The sequence below is a fragment of the Girardinichthys multiradiatus genome, chromosome 11 (genome assembly GCF_021462225.1).
Source record: "Girardinichthys multiradiatus isolate DD_20200921_A chromosome 11, DD_fGirMul_XY1, whole genome shotgun sequence".
Classification (NCBI taxonomy): Eukaryota; Metazoa; Chordata; class Actinopteri; order Cyprinodontiformes; family Goodeidae; genus Girardinichthys; species Girardinichthys multiradiatus.
In genome coordinates, this window is record NC_061804.1 from 19,522,796 (window position 1) to 19,545,298 (window position 22,503).

General features: G+C 39.5%; 2 protein-coding genes across 3 annotated transcripts; both read left to right on the forward strand.

Annotated features, from left to right (window-relative positions):
- The first annotated feature begins 1,894 nt into the window (after nucleotides 1-1,894).
- Nucleotides 1,895-6,633, forward strand: sumf2 (sulfatase modifying factor 2). 2 transcript variants are annotated; one of them, XM_047380113.1, is made up of 9 exons: nucleotides 1,895-2,023; nucleotides 2,095-2,242; nucleotides 2,330-2,444; nucleotides 4,325-4,369; nucleotides 4,443-4,593; nucleotides 5,575-5,630; nucleotides 5,808-5,892; nucleotides 6,030-6,171; nucleotides 6,248-6,633. In XM_047380113.1, the coding sequence occupies exons 1-9, from the start codon at nucleotides 1,969-1,971 to the stop codon at nucleotides 6,348-6,350; spliced, it is 900 nt and encodes a 299-aa protein (XP_047236069.1). In that variant the 5' UTR covers nucleotides 1,895-1,968; the 3' UTR covers nucleotides 6,351-6,633. The 2 variants fall into 2 exon arrangements, with proteins under 2 accessions (XP_047236069.1, XP_047236070.1); XM_047380114.1 differs by having other exon boundaries at nucleotides 5,808-5,886.
- A 2,840-nt stretch (nucleotides 6,634-9,473) lies between these two features.
- Nucleotides 9,474-20,695, forward strand: bicdl2l (bicaudal-D-related protein 2-like). Its single transcript, XM_047380112.1, has 7 exons — nucleotides 9,474-9,723; nucleotides 9,806-10,380; nucleotides 10,946-11,065; nucleotides 11,144-11,302; nucleotides 13,217-13,299; nucleotides 13,437-13,557; nucleotides 18,495-20,695. Exons 2-7 carry the CDS (start codon nucleotides 9,856-9,858, stop codon nucleotides 18,870-18,872), a joined length of 1,386 nt encoding a protein of 461 aa, XP_047236068.1. The 5' UTR covers nucleotides 9,474-9,723; nucleotides 9,806-9,855; the 3' UTR covers nucleotides 18,873-20,695.
- The last annotated feature ends 1,808 nt before the right edge of the window (nucleotides 20,696-22,503 follow it).

Consider the following 22,503-nt stretch of genomic DNA (forward strand, 5'->3'; position numbering starts at 1 on the left):
TTTTTCCTTCCCACAGACTTCCCACTGAGGTGCCTTGATACAGCACTCTGGGAACAGCCTATTCGTTCAGAAATTTCTTTCTGTGTCTTACCCTCTTGCTTGAGGGTGTCAATAGTGGCCTTCTGGACAGCAGTCAGGTCTGCAGTCTTACCCATGATTGGGGTTTTGAGTGATGAACCAGGCTGGGAGTTTTAAAGGCCTCAGGAATCTTTTGCAGGTGTTTAGAGTTAACTCGTTGATTCAGATGATTAGGTTCATAGCTCGTTTAGAGACCCTTTTAATGATATTGTGAGATAGGAATTTTGGGTTTTCATGAGCTGTATGCCAAAATCATCCGTATTAAGACAATAAAAGACCTGAAATATTTCAGCTAGTGTGCAATGAATCTAAAATATATGAATGTTAAATTTTCATCATGACATTATGGAAAATAATGAACTTTATCACAATATGCTAATATTTTGAGAAGGACCTGTATACCTATAAACTTTAACATGAGACAAGATGCAGAACGGATTGTATGATTTTATGTTATAAATCTCTGCATAGAGAAGACCAAAACAAACTAATGTGGAGAGTACTTTTGTACATTATTTAGGAATGAATGTTGTCCTATTTATGATTTGTTGTGATTAAAAGCCAAATACACACATTTTCAAAGTGGATCTTGACATTGTACAAGCCAGATTTAGACCATGCAATTGTTTGAAAATATTTTCCACTGCATCACCCATATTTCGTTCACCCCAACTGAAAAACCAATCTGCTCGTGTAAAATAGTGCAAAATACCCCCTGGGTTCACACTTGCCATCAGCTAAAGTAAATTTGATTACCTTAAGCAGTTCAGCTGTTTTACAAAGGTTTTCTTAACTTTTGCTCATTTATATCTTAAACTAGTTTGCAGAGAATGTACAAAGGTATCTGTCAGATAAACTCCATGGCACAATGAGGGCAGTGTGAAGAAAACATGAAGCAAAAAAACCTAAAAATGGATGAAAAGATGATACAAACTGGTCATGGGGGCTCCTAGTACTGGTTGTGCTCTTCATGTGAAAACGGTGTCTTGTATTTTTCCATACGGCTGGAATTAATATTAGATCTGCAGGACAGAACTGTTTCTTCCAAAATGATCCATCTTCCAAGCCCAAATGGAAGAATGTGTCACAATCTTATGAAATCAAGGCTGAACTATTAGGCCATAATTCTAAAAACAATAACACCAAATTAGAACTGGGCATCCTCAAAAAACCCACCTTACCCACAGTGAAACATGGTGTTGGCTGCATCATACTTTGGGTTTACTTTGTGCTTTGTCAGGTTAGATGAAAGAGTTTAAAATATGAGTCAGTTGACAAAACATCTAAAACTAAAAGTGAACACAATAATGGCTTTACAAAAAGAGAAGGAAAGTTGATAAACAGCCTAGACAGAGTAGATTAAGCTCTGAAATTATTTCACATGATCCCTTTTTTGTTTGTCCCAAAAAAAAAAACTGGCAATTTAACGCAGGTGTGTACACTTTTAGACCCCTAATGTACCAGTGTAAAATACTTGTTTATCTTCCATATCTCAGATTTTGAATAAGGTCTTTAAAATGGTTACAGAAGTGATCAATTAAGTGAATTTGTCATATTTACCCTACATAGACCTTTGCACACTGTTAGAACACTAATAAGTTATTGTCCTAAACCTTTACCCTAAGTAGTAAAATAATAACAATAATGTAGCTGTAATATTTCCAACACCCTGAATGATTTTTATCCTAAACCACCCCGAAATGTAACTGTCTAAAAATATTCTATTAAATGCCACATTCTCTCACGTAAAAGTTTCATTAACGTATACTTAATTTCAGAGATTAGTTATTTTTCTCAGCATCGGAACCTTTGAACACGGAACTTTTCCCACGTCGCACAGAAATAGAAACAATGCAACACAAAAACATGAAAGTTCAGAACCTGTGAAGAATGGACGTTAGAATCGTTTTCTGGATTTTTGTTGCGGTTTTACTGCCAGAGATGGGTAAGAACTCGTTTTACTAAATACATAAATGTAAAATAAATCAACTTTATTCATGATGTTCCTCCTGGCAGCCGCTGGGGAGATGGTGAACATCCCCGGAGGAAAGCTGGTGATGGGAACCATAGCGGCGGACGGCAGAGACGGAGAGTCCCCCGTCAGGGAGGTCGAGGTGCAGTCTTTCAGAATAGACAAATATCCGGTCACAAATTCACTTTTCAGGTAATATAACCACAAACGTCACACTCAGCTGGTTAATATATCTGCTAAAGGCACTGGCAAGTTGTTGTTTTTCTTTGCTCACAACAGAGACTTCGTGCGAGAAGAGAAGTATAAAACTGAAGCTGAAACATTTGGATGGAGTTTTGTGTTTCAAGACTTTGTTTCAGGTGAACTGAAGAGCAAAGTTACTCAGAGAATTGAGGTGAGCATGAAAGCAGTAAATCAGATTAATCCAGTCACTCTTAAAGGTTAAACCAGTGAAACAGAAGTTGTGTTTTGCAGACTTTGCAGCTTTAGTTTCTGTGGTGACAGTTCACACTGGTTTTATTTTTATTCTAAGCCAGGGGTGTCCAAAACATGGCCTGGGGGCCTTTTGTGGCGCTCGGAATGATTTTGTATGGCCCACATGTGCAATTTAAGACTGGTACAAATGTAATCTCGTAGTTTGAGGATTGTGAAGATCAAAGGGTCAACACTCGGACTTTTAACTCTTTACATAAACAAACTAAATTTGCTAATAATAAGAAGTGTTATGAGTTTTCTCTAGTACAGATTAGAAACGTGTTCAAAAGCAATGAAGCCTATTGCCACACTTGTAGATCCCAACTTTAGGAATAACGTCTAAGTAGGGTTACACTGATACCAGATTTCCCAACCCGAGTACAAGTACTTACATTTTAGTACTTACCACTACAGAGTACTTATCTGAGTACCAAATAAACACTTAGTCATGAGAACAGTTTTGATCATATTCTCTTTTATCTTGGATCCAGTACAGTCGAGATGCAGTAGAAGGGGCTATTCTCCACATCAGTGAAGCCCCTCTTAACAGCTGCAGCTAAGCTTGATTTCATTGTTTTGATACCATGATCTTGATCAGTTTCTTTGTTTATGATCACAGTCACAGCAAGGATGGCATCTAGTGCCAATGGCGTAGCTTACTATTCAGGTTAGCTCTTCAAACAGAGCCAGGACAGCAATATTTCTTTCAAAAGGTTGTCCACTGGTGAGTGGTGAGATTATCTGGAAGCTCCTGTTCAGATCCGTATACTCCAAGGGCCACCTTCTGCTCAATGAGAGACTGTGACATGTAGAATGTGCTGCACCAGAGGGTCTGGACATTTAGTCCAGCTTTAGAGTTTGCTGCAAAGTTGGTTGTTGCGGTTTCCCACCGCCACTGGAGAATGGCGATGTTTCTGCAGCGTTTTTAGATGTTTTATTAAGTTAGTTTTACTGAAAGTGCTAGATTTGGCTACTCCTCTTTACAACTTGGCTGAACTTAACTTGCAGTCGGCCTTACTTTTGTCAGTGATAAAAATCTCCGGTTCCTTAAAGCCACGCTGCAGTTAAGCGGTTTGTCCAGCTACCGTGCTGCTGCTGCTGCTTCTTCTTCTTCTTGTGGGTTGTATTCATTTTTTATGGTGTATTACCACTGGCCTGAAGTATTTTAGTATTTCCTGAGTCCTGTGCTATCGCAGCACATTTCAAATACAAGTACAAGTCCACGTACGTGGTATTGGGGCTGATGCCGGTATCTGTGTGCCCTTACCTCTAAGTCGGTGGTGTTCAAACTTTTTCTGATGATGGCCAAAATAATCTTGTGAAAACACTCATGGGCTCATTCTCCAGTCCATCACAGGGCAACATAGAGACACACAAGACAAACAGCCATGCCCACACACACTCATATCTAAGGGCAATGTGCCACACAAATTAATCTTTGGGCAGAAGAATGTTTATTCCAAGCTCAGCAGCAAGAACGGGACGGGGTCACTCTTTCTTCTAAAGCACTTGCTGTATTAATCCATGGCCAGCCACCTAAGCTGGCTTTAAGTAAAAGTTTCTGGATTTTGGTGATTCAGTTTACTACAAAATTAAGATCATTGCAGAAACCTGGTTTATCAACGAGTAACCATTTTATTTTATTTTTAAGAATATTCTGTCTATAGAAATGTCACCCTTAAAGATAAGTATTCATCTGCATAAACCGGCCGCACAAAATCATCTAGAGAGCTGCAAATGCCCCCCGACCGCACATTGGACATCCCATCTCTAATGTATTTTCCTTTCTCTACTATCCAGTCTGCCCCCTGGTGGTTACCCATAGAACGAGCATTTTGGAGACAAGTAAGCCAGCACATTTTATGGGTCTTTCCCACTAAGAGTGCATTTCTTAAAACTCCTCCTTACGTTTGTTCAGCCTGCAGGGCCGGGTTCAGGCATTCGGGAGCGTCTGGACTTCCCGGTGGTTCAGGTGAGCTTGAATGATGCGCTGGAGTTCTGCAGGTGGAAAGGCAACAGACTGCCCACAGAGGAGGAGTGGGAGTGGGCTGCTCGTGGAGGGCTGCAGGGTAACCTCAACACTCACTGCACAGAACATTTCCAGGAACCATAGAACAAGAACAACAGAGTTAGTCACAAATACCAGCATGGTGTTTTATTTACTTCGTTAGGTATGTAGTGTCACCTAAATATGAAGCACAGAACAGATGGCATGAAAATGATATTCTGAACTGTTCACTTATTAATGTCTGATCCAATTTTCTAATCACTTGAAAGAAAACTCAAAAACAACGAAAATTAACCTAGTTCCACACATTAAATAAAATATCAACAAAAACGTGTTCTTGAGCCAAGCTGTGGAAAAGTTAGGACACCCTATCTACCCCCTAATAGCTAGTGTTACCCTGGTCTAAGGAAAGTTTGCCCCACTCTTCCCTTCCATCTGTGAGATCTTTGAGGGGTTTCTTACATGTACAGGCTGCTTCAAGTAACCTCACAGCATCTCAGTCAGATCAAGATCTGGGTTTTGACTAGGCCCAGGACCATTTTTCAGTTCTCAACAGTCCCGGTGGATTTGCTGGCGTGTTTTGGGTCATTGTTGTGTTGCTGGATCTAGTCTTGCTTACACTTTATTGTTTATAAGGATGGTTTCTTATTTTCTTCAACAATCCTCTGATACACAGTAGAAAATACAGTGAAATCTCTCTCTCTCTCCAGAAATTAAAAGCATAATTAAAATTTTACTTAATTGCACATGTGGTGATCACATAATCAATACATTAATCAGAAATTTTAATTGATGTGTATCTATTTATTTAATGTATTTATTGCCAGTTTTATTTAATTGGTGACCTACTGTATAAAAATACAATTTTGTGTTGGATTCTCGCCCTTCTGGCGCTCCACATGGGGCAGTAAACAAAGCAAGATTTTCGGGAGTGTTTCAGATACACCACATATAATAATTGTCTTCTTTTTGTAGGGGACATTTTTCCCCTTGAATTATTTTCCTGTTTCTTTGTCTTTTCTTCATGCTTGTTGTGATCCAGGTCGAACGTATCCGTGGGGGAACAAGTTCCAGCCTAACAGGACCAACCTGTGGCAGGTCAGCCTGGTCCAGTAACAACATGTGATAACCTTAATACAATTTTATCTTAACAATATTAAGTTGACTCCTTATGACAACAAAAACAAATGGATACTGTCAGGATTTTAGGTGAGAAAAGTTCATAAGAAAATTCTTGTATTGAAAAACAAAACTTTTCTCCTGTGTGCGTTTTAGGGACAGTTTCCAGATGGGGACACTGCAGAGGACGGATATCATGGCACCTCGCCTGTCACTGCATTTCCCCCTCAGAACAGTTACGGTAATGTTGCCCTTAGCTACCACAGTGTGGGGGAAAAGCATAACCAAAGTGTTTATAATCGCGGACAAAAAGGATATTTTAAAAGTATGTTTAAATATTTGGTTGTATCATAAGCTTTGTCTTGGCTCCCCCTGCAGGACTGTACGATATGATGGGAAACACGTGGGAGTGGACGTCCTCACCATTCCCGGCAGCTCGGCCGACGTACGTTTTACGCGGCGCCTCTTGGATCGACACGATAGACGGTTCAGCCAATCACAAGGCTCGGATCACAACCAGGTGGGTTTTTTTTGGGGATTTTGAGAGTTTAGGACAGCTCTGATGACAGACTGATGGCTGTGATTGTGTGTTTCAGGATGGGTAACACTCCGGATTCTGCCTCTGATAACCTGAGCTTCCGGTGTGCTGCCAGTCTGGGACAAAAACAAGCCAAGAGGCACGACAAAGCTGAACTATAGCAACAAAGTGTTCTTTTTTAATTAATATGATTAAAAGTAAATGAAAAGAAATCATTTAAATGAGTGACAGATTCAGTACAAATAAAAGGACTCCAATAGAATGGAACTGGGCTTCTTTTACTGGTTCTTGGAAAAAGTCCAGTTGTTTTGTGTTGAAGCACCAAGGACCACCATGAGAGGGACCACAGGGAGTCTAAACACTTGTGAAGAAGCAACTATATCTCTCCTGTGGAGAAATTTATTTTTACACTGAAATTCAACAAATAAACACATTTAAAAAAGGGACCGCTTTAAATTATGTTTGTTTGCAGCCTAGAAACATCTTGCCTCCTGAGAAAAACACATAGACTTCATTAGTTCACTGAACAACAGAAAGGGGATGCTCTTTCCCCACACAGATACTCCTCCTTCACGGTGAGATCTCTTTGTTGAGTTATTTACGTGACAAGAGACCAAATCAGGGCTTTAGTCATAGAAGCTCTAATCCCTGCAGTGCCTTTTTGCTTACTTTCTCATGTTAGTTGGACTCCTTCTGAGAACTCTGATCTAGACTCCAGTCTCGGTTTAAGTATCAAGTCACTGTTTAAAGTCAGGGTTTTAGCTTTAAATGCGACCACCAGATCAGTTACAGTGAGACTGTGGAAGTGGAGGGAAATGGGATTGACACTGACGGCCACCATTGATTTTTCAATTTATGGGACAAGCAAAAAAAAAAGCTGAATTTAAAAACACTTTTCAATCATAGAAAAGCAACAGTGAGAATTTGCAAATCATGCTGTAAAAAATAAAAATCATCATATTGCATGTACACAGGGTGAGTCTGCACCTCCACAGTTCCTGTCTGAAACTTATCTGCAGAGTTTCTGCTAAATGCTGCCACATGCATTTATCTGAATGTGAAACCACTAACCCTGATACCTGAACAGTTTATCTGAGGGATCACTTTTTTTTGCAAAGCATTTTTAGTTTTGTTGATATTATTTATGTCTAAAGAAGGGATTATATCACATCCTATATGGAAATAAAAGTTTTAATGTACATGAGTGGTGATGCATGTGAATGTTTGCATTTAAAGTGACACGATCAAACCCTGGCTCCGATATGGAAACTTTGAGCATTATTCAGGCACGTTTGGCTTGAAATATGAATGCATGAGATGTTAAAAAAAGGCCCCAGCTCATTTTATTACTGTAGAAGTGTGATTATATCTGAGATGCTCTTTCATCTTTATTGCAACGAAACCTAAACTACCTACTTCTCTGGAGAATTTTCCTTCAAGCTTCAGGAGATGTGATCTCTCCAAAACAAAATGCACTAACCAAAAAACCCAGGTATCTTTATCTGGCCTATTAAGAATTAAAACATTTTGTGATTTCATGTGTTAAGCAGTTGCCAGCCTTTGTCCCTTCACATTAAATTGTTAACAACCTGTGTTTTTAACACCTTGTTCCACCTTTACATGTTGTGGTATTTTATTGTCAAGAACGTAGTTGTGTCTGCTTCGACATGCTGTGCAAGGGCTGAACCTTGACCCAAAGTCCTTCATCTTTATGGTAAATGAACTCAACTTATATAGCACCTTTCCAGTCATACTCACCACTCAAAGCATTTACACTAGAGCCACATTCACCCAGAAACACTCACTAAGCACACGCATTCATGCACCTATTCGCTGGTTGGTAGGCAATTTGAGGTTAAGTGAGGTTATGGTGTAATGAAAGCCCGTGTTGCCTTGATTGCAGCATTTCGATCATCTGCATTGTTGGTGTCTAATGTTTCCCATCTTACTCTCAACAAATCTCCATAGATTCTCTGTGGGTTTTAGGTGAGTTTGCTGGGCAATCAAGCACAGTGATCGTGTGATACTGTTGGCAGTGTTCTCAGGTGGCAGGTCTTGTTGGAAAATGAAATCCGTGTCTTTATAAAGCTTTTCAGCAGAGGGAAGCATGAAGCGATCCAAAATATCCTGATAAACTGTTGTGCTGACTTCAGCATTTAGTAAAATAAAATGGACCAACACCAGCAGATGATATCACTCCCCAAATCATTACTAATTATGGAAACTTCACATTGAACCTTGAGCAACCTATGTTTGGTACCTCCCCAATTGGACTTTATTTTCCAAATGAAATGCAACTTCTAGGTTAAAAAATAGACTTTAGACCACAGAGCAAAGGTCCAGTCTTACCTAGTCTGGATGTGTTAGTGTATGGTGACCCTTGATGCATTGACTCTAGTGCAATCCACAGCTTCTGAATCTCCCCTGAAACTCTTGAATGGGCTTTGTTCCAATTTGTGCAAAGTTGTGATTATTGTTTATTGTTACTTGTACACCTATTTTGTTTTACATGTGTTTCCTTTCCACTCAACTTTCCAATTTTTCACTTGGGCTATTCTGCTGAAAAATGTTAGCAGTCTTATAAACTATTGCATAGACCAAAGCATGGCCATTAAATGACATTTGTCTTTTTAAAATACTTTTTTATTGGTCTAATACTCTGAATTTTGTGTCTTCATATGTTATAATTATCAAAATGAATTAAAATAAACACTTTGTTGGTACTGAGTCTCTGAAATAAGATTTTTTTTTAAAATATAAATTACAAAATAAATTAACTTTTCAATGATATTCTGATTTATTCAGATGTACACTTAAACTAGTTTGGTTGTCGGTTGAGAAAATTGCAGAAATCAGGAGCTTTTGTATTTTTCTATGACTTACTTTAATTTGAGCATAAAGAAATGGTTTGGTTGTGGCACAGAGCTTTTTTAAAGCCACAGCTATGACCTGTCTCCTCCTGCTTCATCAAGAGAAAAAAAAACAGGTCAATAACCACAAATATATATATCTGAATAACCTGTCTATTAAAAAGAAAGGAAATGTTTTTTTTTTTAATTGACAATAAAATAATTGCATCAAAGTGCTTTGTTGGTTGCTGACTCATCTCTGCATGTGTCTGCAGGAGGATTGTTACCCAGAATCACCCTCCTCTAGAAGTAATGACTATACCTGGTGTTTCCCCCCAAAATGTTTCCAAACTAAAAATAAATCAGTGACTAATCATGTCTGGGTTTTTGAGAAGCATTCATTTCCTTTAGGTAAATAATTCCAGCCACTGTCTCTTTTGATCAGTCTTTTTATTTGCATGTTTGACTTTCAGGAGCAGTCAGGTGTCCTGCGTCAGGCTTCAATGATTTCATTGTATTTAGTTTTGTACTTCTGACTCACTGCTGCTTGGGTATGTTTGCACGTCATGCGCTTGCTTAACATTCCAAAAGGAGGAAGAAAGCCCAGTTAGGCTGCGTGAAGCCACAACCTCCTGTGACGTCACATCATGTCATTTTGGATCCTGTAAGGACACACAACGTTCAGGTAGAACTGGTTCAGTCACATTCTGACTGCCTTCCTCCTTCCTTCGTGCTTTAAAGCCTTTCTTTACCTTCTGTGTTTACAGCTCACCGTGTCTGCAGATGGTCTGATTCTTCTTCTCCTCTCAGGGTCATCATGGACTACTCTCAACCGTTCTCAATGCTCAATGAGCAGCTGAGACCTCGGCTGACCTCCAGCGAGCAGCTTCACTCTTCCCTGTGCAGGCTGGAGAACAGGAAGCTGGACTCCCATAGGAGCACATCCACATCGTACAGAACAACCGTCCTCCCAACAGAGCCAGGGGATCTAGAGCCACCTCAAGACAACACAACACAAAATTTGGTGTACGCCACCACAGAGGAGGGACTTTGCTCGGATCTGCTGCCTTTTATCAACTCATCCTTTAACACTGATTTCACCATAAAGAATGAGGATGAAGACGAGCAGGTCAACGATGACGGTAGCATCACTCAGTTCGAGGACACAGACAGTCCAAGTGAACTGGCCTCGGAGGAAGCTATGGACTCTTTAAAGGCAGGACAAGGGGCAGGAGCCGGAGAAAGCCCTTTCCAGAGGTTCTACCCCGACAAGACCTTACCAGACCTGATCAGTGGCAGGCCACTCGGCAGACGCAGGACACTGACGCATGTCTCAGATACAGTAAGATGAAAAGACTTTTGTTTTAATGTTTCTGTGTTCTGAACTGGACACTTGTTGCAGGAAGTAAAATCTGCAGCCTCATCAGACCAGCTATAAAGGGTGGAGACAATCTTTAATATTACTCAGGAGTTGCATAAGATATCTAGAAATAAAAACAACCGAATTCAATATAACACGTATAATAGTGGTGCCTTAATGTCAGATGGCTCTAAAACTCTAGTTAGTGTGATTTATTTTACATAAAGGCACAACCTGGTTTCTAGATGAATGTAAAAAACTGTTCTGGTGAAAAACTGTTTTGTCCTTTTTTATGTATCTTAGCTTAGTGGTTCAACGTATCTCTCTGGTATCAGTTCTGAGTAGAGTTTATGAGCCAGTACAACTGGATTTCTCACATATAGTTTCACTCAGGAATCTAGATTAGCAGTTTCTGTTTACATTGAGTTAAAGTGTCATGAAGTTGTATTTTCTTTACTGTTTAAGCTGGTTGTTATCTTCCCAGGTAATAAATACCTGCAGATCTTGTTAAAATGTTTAAACGGAGTGTGTTTATGTTGTTTAATAGCTTAAAGAAGTCCGCAGGGAAGTGGAGCTTTCCCGTAGGAGAAGCATCAAGCTTAAGGCTCAGGTGGACAAACTGCAGGGGAGCACTGATGGACCCGGCTGGAGCCAGCACCGAGAGAGGGTAATGGATATAAGCAAAGCCAAGACAAAGCATGCATCTGCAAAGTTCTTTATAACATCAGTTTGCTTCTGATTGCAGGTTACAGATGAGGTCCTGTCAGTTCTTAGGCTGCTGCATCTGCTGATAGAGCCCGAGTCCAGCCAACCCGGGCCCCGAGCTGGGGAGAACCGCCTCAATGCTGCCCTGGTGGAGCTGAAGAATGTGGCTCGACAACTGGCAATTAGCCACACCAAGCATGTAAGGGCCACAACCATCCTTGAACCATTTCATGTTTTATCACAACAACCACAGATTTCAATGTATTTTACTGCCTTGAAAAGTGTTCTTTCACCTTAAGTTTCCCCATTAAAATCAGTTTTTAAGCAATTTATCTGATATACCAAAACAAAGTAATGCATGATTGTGCAATGAAAGGAAAATGATACATGGTTTTCAAAGCTTTTTACAAGCAATATCCCAGCTCTGCACACCTGGAAGTCTTGGCCCATTCTTCTTCACCAAATAGCTCAGTCAGATTGGATGAAGAGCATCACCGAACACCAATTTTCAAGTCTTATCACAGATTCTCTGCTGAAATTAGGCCTGCACTTTGACTGGGCCATTCTGACACATGAAAATACTTTGATCTGAACCACTGTAGCCCTGGTTGTATGTTTAGGGTTGTTGTCCTGCAGGAATGTGAATCTCGGCCACAATCTCAATCCTTTTGAAGCCTGTAAAAGGTTTTTGTCCAGGACTGTCTTATATTCAGCTCTATCCCTCTTTCTATGACCTCTTACCAGGTTCCCAGTACCTGCTAAGCAAAGGCTTCCCCACAGCATGATTCTGCTACTATCTACATAGGGGATAGTCTGTTTAGGATGATATGTAGTGTTAGCTTACCGCTGTTTGACAAAAAATTCCAAATTGGCCAGCAAGTGATATTTTTGTTCTCATCTTACCAGAGCACCTTGTTCCCTGACCTGGGTGAAAACAATCATACCCACAGCATGATGGGTACAACTACCATATATCCCCGATAAGGCTGGCATTTACGATGATTTGCAGTATTAGTGTTTTGCCTCACTAAGCATTTTGTATGTAAGCTGATCTGTTTCAATCTCATTTGACTAGAGCACTTTCATTCTCCCTGCTAAAGAAAATCTTCCCTACGTCAAGATGCTGCCACTACTGTACTATTTAATGGAAATGGATTTAAAGGTGATGTGCAGTGTTAGTTTTCCACCATACAAAATTATGTCTTCCAAAAAGATACATTGTAGCCACCTGCTTCCCTGACCCCACCTTGAAAACTAGCACCCCCACAGCATGATACTTCCACTACCATGTTACGTGATGGCTTTGGTACTTGGAATTATGTGCAGTGTTTATTTTCTGCCACACAAAGGGTTTTACATGTAGGCAAAAAGTTTAATTTTGTCTAATCTGTCCAGAGCAACCTTTTCCCTGTCCGTGCTAAAGAAAAGCCTCCCCACAACATGGTGCTGCCTTATAAAATCCAACTAAAATACAATGAAATGTGTTTGCAACATGTCAAAATGTGAAAAAGTTTCTCCTGTAGTCAATTAGATCCAGTTGACTTCAGTGAGCGCGTCGCACAGAGATATATTTGTTTGGTCATTCCTGTAATACAAGATGACAAAGATGGAGAGGTATATACACAGAAAACTGCAATTGTCTTGCCATATTTGCTTTCTTTGTAAAACAGTATGTGGGCCTGTGTCTTTTAAACATCAATGGCTGAACAAACAGAGAGAAAATTAGGAGCTTAGCAGAGATTTACTGCTTATTTAATGATAGTTTCACTGTAAAAAAAGAAGAAGAATCGCTGATCCCTTTCTGTCAGGGTGCTAAAATCATCTTTTCTTAAAAATTGTCCCTGAAGTTTTTTTGTCTCAATTGAGAAGCTGTTGTGATCTAACAAAACATTGTTTCACTGAAACATGGATCATTGAGAACTCCACCCAGGGGCTTAACCTCAGCTATGTGGCCTGACAAGTTTACAGGTGACAGTATCAGTGATTCCTTTTGCTCTGCGTCAATTATTAAAAGAAAAATGTCACACACTGAGGTTATTACTTTCCTCCCAAACCAATAATACATGAAACTAAAATACCTCTATTCTGCCTCTTCTTTTATTTCTCCGTTCAGGATCCCAAATGTGGGGAAAGCGGAGCAGAGGAGAGTGCTATCCTGCAGCAGGCGCTGAGAGACAGAGACGAGGCCATAGAGAAGTGAGTTTCTACACAGATGCACAAACTGTCACGATGCTCTTTGAGAACCATTAATCAACATTTTAGGTGGAAAAGGGAAGCCGAAAGCCGCAAATCTATTCTTAGGAGTGATTCATTTCTTCTCTTTTGCTGCACAGGAAGAAGGCGATGGAGGGAGAGGTGCTGCGGAGTAAGACAGAGATGATGATGCTGAACAACCAGCTGCTCGAGGCGGCGCAGAAACGTCTGGAGCTGTCGCTGGAGGTCGAGGCCTGGAAGGTAAACCAGAGATAGGTTTAATGTTCGACAGAAGCAGAGAAAGGGTGTGTTCTGTGGGTAAACACAAAACTAAAGTCAACAGAGAGTAAAATGTGCCTGGAAACATTGAAAAGACAAACACACGGATGCATGTGATTGTAATAAAGCCCTGGTTAGAGCTGAGAGATAAATGACGCGGACAGAAACTCCAATTAAAATCAACCTATGTTGCAAGAGGACCTGAAGCTCTTTGACAGCAGCTGGTATTCTGCCTCAGGGTTATGTTCATCCTGTTTGCACTGAGCTCCCTGCACCACATAGGAAAAAACACACTACACAGAGCTGGGTTTGCAGCTTTTAGCCTCTCCAATAAAGTATCTGCATTAAAATGTTTTTTAAGTATTACATGAAATTAGGTATGGATTCATTTTTTATTACAAATAATAATATAAATGAATTACTTTAGGACATCTTTTACCAGAAGCCTGGAGATGTATTTTTAGCTGAAAGGATATCCCTTAAACATTTTCAAAATTTGCTACGTCACAGCTAGAAACTATATTTTTATTTTATGTGACAAACCAACAGAAAGCAGTGCAAAGTAGGACCACTGTTAGTCGTGGATTCTACAAATCACATCTCTATGGGATAGTGGCAAAAAAAAAGCAAAAAGACAAATCATTTAGAGTTTTTTTTACTCTCTGTAGTTACTTTTACTCTGAACTCTGGACAGTAATGCTGCACCAAACCACATTTGTGACACTTTATTAGCTTATTGCTGGTGCACGATGTGCACTTTTTTTATTGCACGCCATTACTAGTTTTGTTTTTATAGTGAGTTGAATGATTCTTCTTATCCCAAACGTTTCATTGCATTGTTGACTGTGTGTTAACCTGCACATGACAAATAAACCAATACAACACAACACAACACAACTAATGTAGAAGACTGGTGAACTGGTCAGATAAGATTACAACAGAACGTTTTGGCCTACATGCAAAACAGTATGTGTGGCAGAAATCACCCTGAATATGAATATGGTGGAACACGGTGGTGGCAGCATCATGATGTGGAGATGCTTTTCTGAAATATAGATACATGCTTTTTACATTTTCATTGGTGAAACATTTTGAAAACTATGTACTGTGTTCTGGCTGCACAGTCAAGCAATTATTGACATTGTAGCCTTGCAGCAAGAAGGTTCTGGGTTTGAATCCCTGCCTGGGGTCTTTCTACATGGAGCTTACATGTTCTCCCGGTGCACGCGTTGGTTCTCTCAGAGTACTCTGGCTTCCCCCACATGACATATTAAATAGATTCTGTCAAGTTTAAAGACCACATTTGTAGAAAGAGTTTCCAAATATGTGTGTTAAATTAAGACAGAATGTACTAAATCAAAATAATTCAAAACAATTACTGAATGTAGCTTTATGGCAGGAACATGCCATTGTAACACTGCTGTGCAACAGAAATTACATTTTCACCTTCCCTCTTTGCTCTTTGAGGTGTAAAACTTTAACAGCAATGTCCAATTTTCTGATTCTGAGTTTAACAGCCATGCAGCTGTTTTACATGCAGACTGTTTCATGGAGAAAAGACTATTTTCTTAGAAAGATCTCACCTGAATGCTCCAAAAACTGTTCATTCGGATTTAATTTTTTTCCTTCAATCCTTTTTAATGGAGTACGGTTATTGGCAATACCTCATCACTGCTGAATTGTGTTTATTCTCAGTTTTTGTTAATCATTTGCGTGGTAGTTTGAACTTCCCACTGAGAAGAAGCCAAAAAATATGCTTAGTAATTGTTTTTCAGAGGTTGTCCGAACACACCCAGTTTGTTTTTCATTCACTTCTGCCTCAGGGCTTAAAGAGCACAGCACGCATAATTTGTTATTGAAAATGGGCCTCTACACTTGTGCGCTTATATATATACATAAATATATATAAACATTCCGTAAGAAGGTCATACATTTACATTTCTATACTTTCAAAAGCAAAGTAAGCATATAATGAATAAAAGAAAATCTTAGTTTAAACATTTAATATTATCACCTTCCTAAAATAATGGCCTAAGTCATTTTTTCAAGTTCTTCAGGAAACACAAAAAACTGTGTTGCCCTGCGATGGATTGGCGACCTGTCCAGGGTTTACCCTGCCTCTCTAGACTGCTGGAGACAGGCACCAGCTTCCCCGCGACCCACTATGGCATAAATGGTATAGAAGATGAATGAATGAATATATATAATATTTATTAATAATTTCATCCAAAACGGTGAGAACAGATGAGTGTTGACATAGCCATTTCTTATGGCCCCTTTTATTAAGCTACACATATTTCTCAATTAGATCATATAATGTGGAAAATTAAAAGAAAAACAGTTGATGAAGTAATCTTTAAAAAGAAAGAAAAGAGTTGACAAAAAACGATTACTTGTTAGAGCCACAGGTTCTGGAGCTCTTCCACTCTTTGCTAAATGCTAGCTTCATGAATGGAGCTACTTTGTGGACAAAATGCTGACTGAAAGACAGAATTAAAATACTAAATGTCTATGCAATATTTAGTGCCTAGCTTATATTACCAATAGGGGATGAGCCCTGAAGTAGACTTTGGTTTTTCCTGAAGCGGTCGCCATTTTGAAAAGCCTGTAAAAGTCACAGACTTGACATCGGCCATTATACAACAGGCATGGAATTGCATGACCTCCTCAACTGAGGATTTAGACAGTTTTACAAGAGGTGGCTAGCATCACTAGGAGATGATTTCGGCAAAAATATTATTTTTGACAAAACAAATGGCCATTACATTTGGAAGGTGATGATATGTTGTACCTCGAAGAAAGTACAGCAGTCCATCATTATTTGATTATTATATTTATGTATAATTTAACCTAAAAAAAAACAACTGAAAGATGGCCAAGAGTACTGGTCCTTCTCAAAATATTAGCATATTGTGATAAAGTTCATTATTTTCCATAATGTCATGATGAAAATTTAACATTCATATATTTTAGATTCATTGCACACTAACTGAAATATTTCAGGTCTTTTATTGTCTTAATATGGATGATTTTGGCATACAGCTCATGAAAACCCAAAATTCCTATCTCACAAAATTAGCATATCATTAAAAGGGTCTCTAAACGAGCTATGAACCTCATCATCTGAATCAACGAGTTAACTCTAAACACCTGCAAAAGATTCCTGAGGCCTTTAAAACTCCCAGCCTGGTTCATCACTCAAAACCCCAATCATGGGTAAGACTGCTGACCTGACTGCTGTCCAGAAGGCCACTATTGACACCCTCAAGCAAGAGGGTAAGACACAGAAAGAAATTTCTGAACGAATAGGCTGTTCCCAGAGTGTTGTATCAAGGCACCTCAGTGGGAAGTCTGTGGGAAGGAAAAAGTGTGGCAAAAAACGCTGCACAACGAGAAGAGGTGACCAGACCCTGAGGAAGATTGTGGAGAAGGGCCAATTCCAGACCTTGGGGGACCTGCGGAAGCAGTGGACTGAGTCTGGAGTAGAAACATTCAGAGCCACCGTGCACAGGCGTGTGCAGGAAATGGGTTACAGGTGCCGCATTCCCCGGGTCAAGCCACTTTTGAACCAGAAACAACGGCAGAAACGCCTGACCTGGGCTACAGAGAAGCAGCACTGGACTGTTGCTCAGTGGTCCAAAGTACTTTTTTCAGATGAAAGCAAATTCTGCATGTCATTCAGAAATCAAGGTGCCAGAGTCTGGAGGAAGACTAGGGAGAAGGAAATGCCAAAATGCCAGAAGTCCAGTGTCAAGTACCCACAGTCAGTGATGGTCTGGGGTGCCGTGTCAGCTGCTGGTGTTGGTCCACTGTGTTTTATCAAGGGCAGGGTCAATGCAGCTAGCTATCAGGAGATTTTGGAGCACTTCATGCTTCCATCTGCTGAAAAGCTTTAAGGAGATGAAGATTTCATTTTTCAGCACGACCTGGCACCTGCTCACAGTGCCAAAACCACTGGTAAATGGTTTACTGACCATGGTATCACTGTGCTCAATTGGCCTGCCAACTCTCCTGACCTGAACCCCATAGAGAATCTGTGGGATATTGTGAAGAGAACGTTGAGAGACTCAAGACCCAACACTCTGGATGAGCTAAAGGCCGCTATCGAAGCATCCTGGGCCTCCATAAGACCTCAGCAGTGCCACAGGCTGATTGCCTCCATGCCACGCCGCATTGAAGCAGTCATTTCTGCCAAAGGATTCCCGACCAAGTATTGAGTGCATAACTGTACATGATTATTTGAAGGTTGACGTTTTTTGTATTAAAAACACTTTTCTTTTATTGGTCGGATGAAATATGCTAATTTTGTGAGATAGGAATTTTGGGTTTTCATGAGCTGTATGCCAAAATCATCCGTTTTAAGACAATAAAAGACCTGAAATATTTCAGTTAGTGTGCAATGAATCTAAAATATATGAATGTTAAATTTTCATCATTACATTATGGAAAATAATGAACTTTATCACAATATGCTAATATTTTGAGAAGGACCTGTATTTATTACACACGATTTTCAGGAAACATTTTTAATTTAGCAGCAATCTTTAAACTGTGAATATTTTACAGTATTTTAGGGTAAAAATATAGATTAAAAAGTAAACTACTTATATTCTCATTATCATGACCATCTCAATAAAAAACTATTTTTATTGAGATATTTTTCTATGGAGATAACATGCTTAATTAATATCAATATACGGATTTTTGTGGCCTTGTTGGCAAATGTATTTTTATGTTAAAGACACAACAGTTCATATTTCTGATTACCTGAAAAGCAGGCAAAGAAAGCATAAATGTGAAGAAGAACAGTCTTAAATGCCACAAATGTGTCTGTTTATCACACTTTTTTGGCTCTTCTTACATTTTGGGTCATTCTTCATCTTTGGCTCTTAACATTTTTCTCTCATGACTTTCCTCAGGAGGACTTTCAGCGTCTCCTCCAGCAGCAGGTGCTGAGTCAGCAGCTGGCAGAGCAGCAGGCCCAGAATAAGTCCATTCGCAAGGGCCTCCTGAGGAGAAACAAACAGCCTCCCATCCAGCGGCCGACCACCTTCCCATTTGCAGCACCCACACCTCCCAACACCAACTCCAACCAGATCTTCATGAACACATCTGTCAACCCTTCCCCTCCAACTCCCAGTATGCCTTCTCCTCCTGCGGCTGCTGCCAATGGCACACGCACCTGGAGGGACAAGCTGAAGATGAGCAGGCCTCGCCTCGGATATCAGGACGGAGCTGAGCAGGAGAAGGAGTGGGGCAGAGGAGACGATGGCTTCCAGGTGGTTTCCCTAGACTGAAACCATCATGACTGCACTGAGGACATTTAGCACATTAGAACTTTCCGAAGACTTACTGAAGTAAAATCAAAAACATGCTGCTTACTGGTCAGAATGATGGGAGTCTAGTTTGACATGAGAAGGCCATTCTCCTATGAATCTGAGCTTTTAGTTTGGATGGAAGCAGGATTTTGTGGCTCAGGTTTGAAAAGGAACCAAGCTTTAGTCCACAAATAAAGCAATATTTATTCAGAAGTAACTGTGTAAAGGCCAATACATACTTCACAAGAACAGAGAGATTTGTTTCCTGAGGCTGCAAGAACAAGAACAAAGTTTTTTCTGGCCCGGACATTTCATATTTTATAAGAACTCAACGTTCAGAACTCATAGGAAGTCTTTACAGTCTCTTCTATTGTAGCTCACCACCTTCATATTTCTCTGACACCACACCAGAAAAACGTTCTGCTCAGAGTATGTGTCCAGTACCAACTTCAAGAACAGAACAATGTCATTTTGTTCTCTCAGCCCTCGGAGAGAGAAAACACATTTCTCTGTTCTGTATTGGCCTTTAGTCTCCATCGAGCAGAAGATGTTTACATTTTGGATTTTTACTTATGAGCAAATTTGATCAATATGAACTAGAAGCTGAACTTTATCATCGGCCAAAACTAAAGCTGCAGCAATCAGAATTATGTGGTTGATTTCCATTCTCCGGTTTTGTGAAGCATTTACCTGCCAGTACTAATTTGAGATAGTTCCGATTCTTCTTTAATGCTGTGTATTATTTGTTTTTGATGTCAGAGTTCGGACCCGGGATTCACATCCCACCCAAGGTGAGCTTGCTCCAGTTGTATGTCAGAGTTTTGCAATTAACAGCATTTAAAATGTTTTTCTCCAGCCTTCATTACTGAATGATAGAAGTAGAGACTTACACCCTGTTGATGTGTTTGTAAAAAAGGGTTTGCTACGATAACCATTTTAAGGAAATTCATACCTCTATACCATACATGCGTATTGCCATTTATATAACTGTATACTGTTCCCTGATGATTACATTACACACCATTTTCATTGCTTGTGGTTCTGATCCCAGTTGAGTCGTAGGAAATATGAGATTCTGACCCATGTTTTTAACAAGTCCGAGCCACCTAATGCTCAAAGTGAATTTTTATCAGTCACATGACCACATTTCAGTGCAGCAGACTGAGAAAATTTTAGACAATTATTATAAATTATTGCTAGATAAAGGAGTCTCCAAAGCAGATTGGGAGGAAAATTTCCATGGCAGACGGCTGTTTCCGAACCCAAAAAGTCAGATATGAAAGACAAAAACCCTCTAAACAGGCAGCATCCCTCAGCAGTTAATTTCTAAAAACCTTAATAATGCTGAAAATAACTACAGTCTTGAGTCTTCTTCCCTCAGCAACAGCATGCACACTGAAGAGTGTTATTGTTGTTAGCACCACTTGTTAGCTTTTAAGCACGGTTTGTTCAGGGACCAGAGAAGAATAGGATTCCTGAGATTCTGACTTTTCAGTCAAACTGGAAAAAAAAAAACCCAGACAAAAAACCCAAGGCCTCGATTTCCATCTCCAGCTGATTTCCTATTTCATCTCGGCAAAACCTACAGGACATGACGGTGAACAAGAAGTATTTATGTAGATTTAAGCAACATGATCTTACTCCTACTGTTGGGAAACATGCTTTGCATCTTGGATCTGTTGCTATGTGCAAAACATTACCTAATATGAATGAGTCATTAATAAATACTGTAACATGTAAATAAATTAAAGTACGGTTAAGACTGTTGTTTGCTGTAAATAAAGTTTTAGTGAAAACCTCAACATTTTTACAGGTTTTAGACGTTTTATTGTATAATATTTCCAACAATATATTATAATCCACTTCTATATGGATCTAGTGAACATTTAAAATTGATATATTTCCATTATTTAGAATAAGTGGCTTCACTGTGGAAACATGTTGAACAGAGATGTACATAACACAGAAAGGTAACAGCTGAAAAGTCATGCTCATAGTGTCAGAGAATACAATCCTGAACAGATGATTAGTCTTCCAACGAACCCATGTTGGCAGACAGTCCTCCTTCCAAATATTGTTTTAACTACAAAATCTGCATTCAAATGTCAGCACAGTACTCAACCCCCCCCCCGACAATCTCTGGAAATGTGCCACAAGGAAACATCCATCCTGCGTGAGGAGGATTTAAGGGTTGAGCTTTATAAAAATAATTTAAATAAGGAGCATAATTTAATTTAATTTTGACCTTTTGAAGGCTTTTTTTTTTTTTTTTTTGTCTTTTTCTGTATTCAAGCAAACAGAAAACACAGATTGTAGTAAACATTTAGTGCTTTAAGTGTTAATTCACACAGATCTGGCAACCCAGCTGCCAATCTAAAAGTCTGCTGCAGATCATTATAGAATCAAAGTTGCTTAGTAAAGTTTTACAGAAACAAAAGACCCCTTGATAAAAGAGGTACATACAAATAAACACCCTGCTTATTCTTACATGTGGCAGTTTCACTATTGGACCAAACTCATCAACCCCGAGGAGAAATTACATCAACACCACTACGACTGGATACCTACTTATTTTGCTGCAGCATATATTTGTGAAATACTCACATAGCCTTGTGCCTTATTCATAAAGATAACTGGAATACACAGGTAGTAAACAGGGAAAACACTGGAAGGACTGACCGAGTACAAAGACACAACGTTATCACGGCTTGTTGCCAGACACAAAGGAAACATGAAGGTACGTAAGACCAAGCATTTCTAGTTGTTGCCTGAGAGAATCAGGAAAGCTTGTGTTAATACTGCATTGGAAAGTTTCAGCTTGAATCCTGTAGATAAATGTGTTCGCATAAAAATATAACCAGCGCTCTCAGAGGGATCGTTTAATGACAAATTAACCAACCTGCATCACCTGAGACAAACTTTTCTGACTAAACCACTCTTATAAATTATCCAACCACAAACTTATAGTACTGAGCCCCCTGCCGACCAGAGTTTGGTCTTAAAACCTCCTTAGAAATACAGTATTTGTTTTCTCCTAAATTACATCTGCTAACAGAATAAACTTGCCTTACAGCGTCCTCTACAATCCTGACATAAATACAGTGGCCCTCACAGCTGTACACACCCGTTAAAATGACTAAATTGATTTCAAAACTTTTCCCACTTTTATTGGAACATTTATTCTGTGTAATGATCAAATGTGAATACTATTATTCTAACACATCCTTGAAGCACTGTTTGACTAAATCTCAGCATTCGGTCTTCTTTAGTTCATATGTGCCAACAGTTACTGTAAAACTACAGGAACCTGTGATAAAGTTCAGCCGCCCTACTTGGATTTCGCTGACGTTGCTCATTCGCACCCTTTAGCCGACATGACAGTTTGCAGAGAGGTGACAATGTCTCAAATTGGTCTTTCTGTATGAAGGTATAGTTCAGGGTAGAAAGAGGAAAATAAAACAACCTTTATGGCTCGGCACAGGGAAGAAAACCTTCCTTAACAATAGGGAAACAATGACGATACAAAAACAATGTTTCAAATTTGATTAAATAAACCAGAAACTTATATTTCTGACAAGCAGTGGTTGTGTTCTACATGCAACAGCAATCT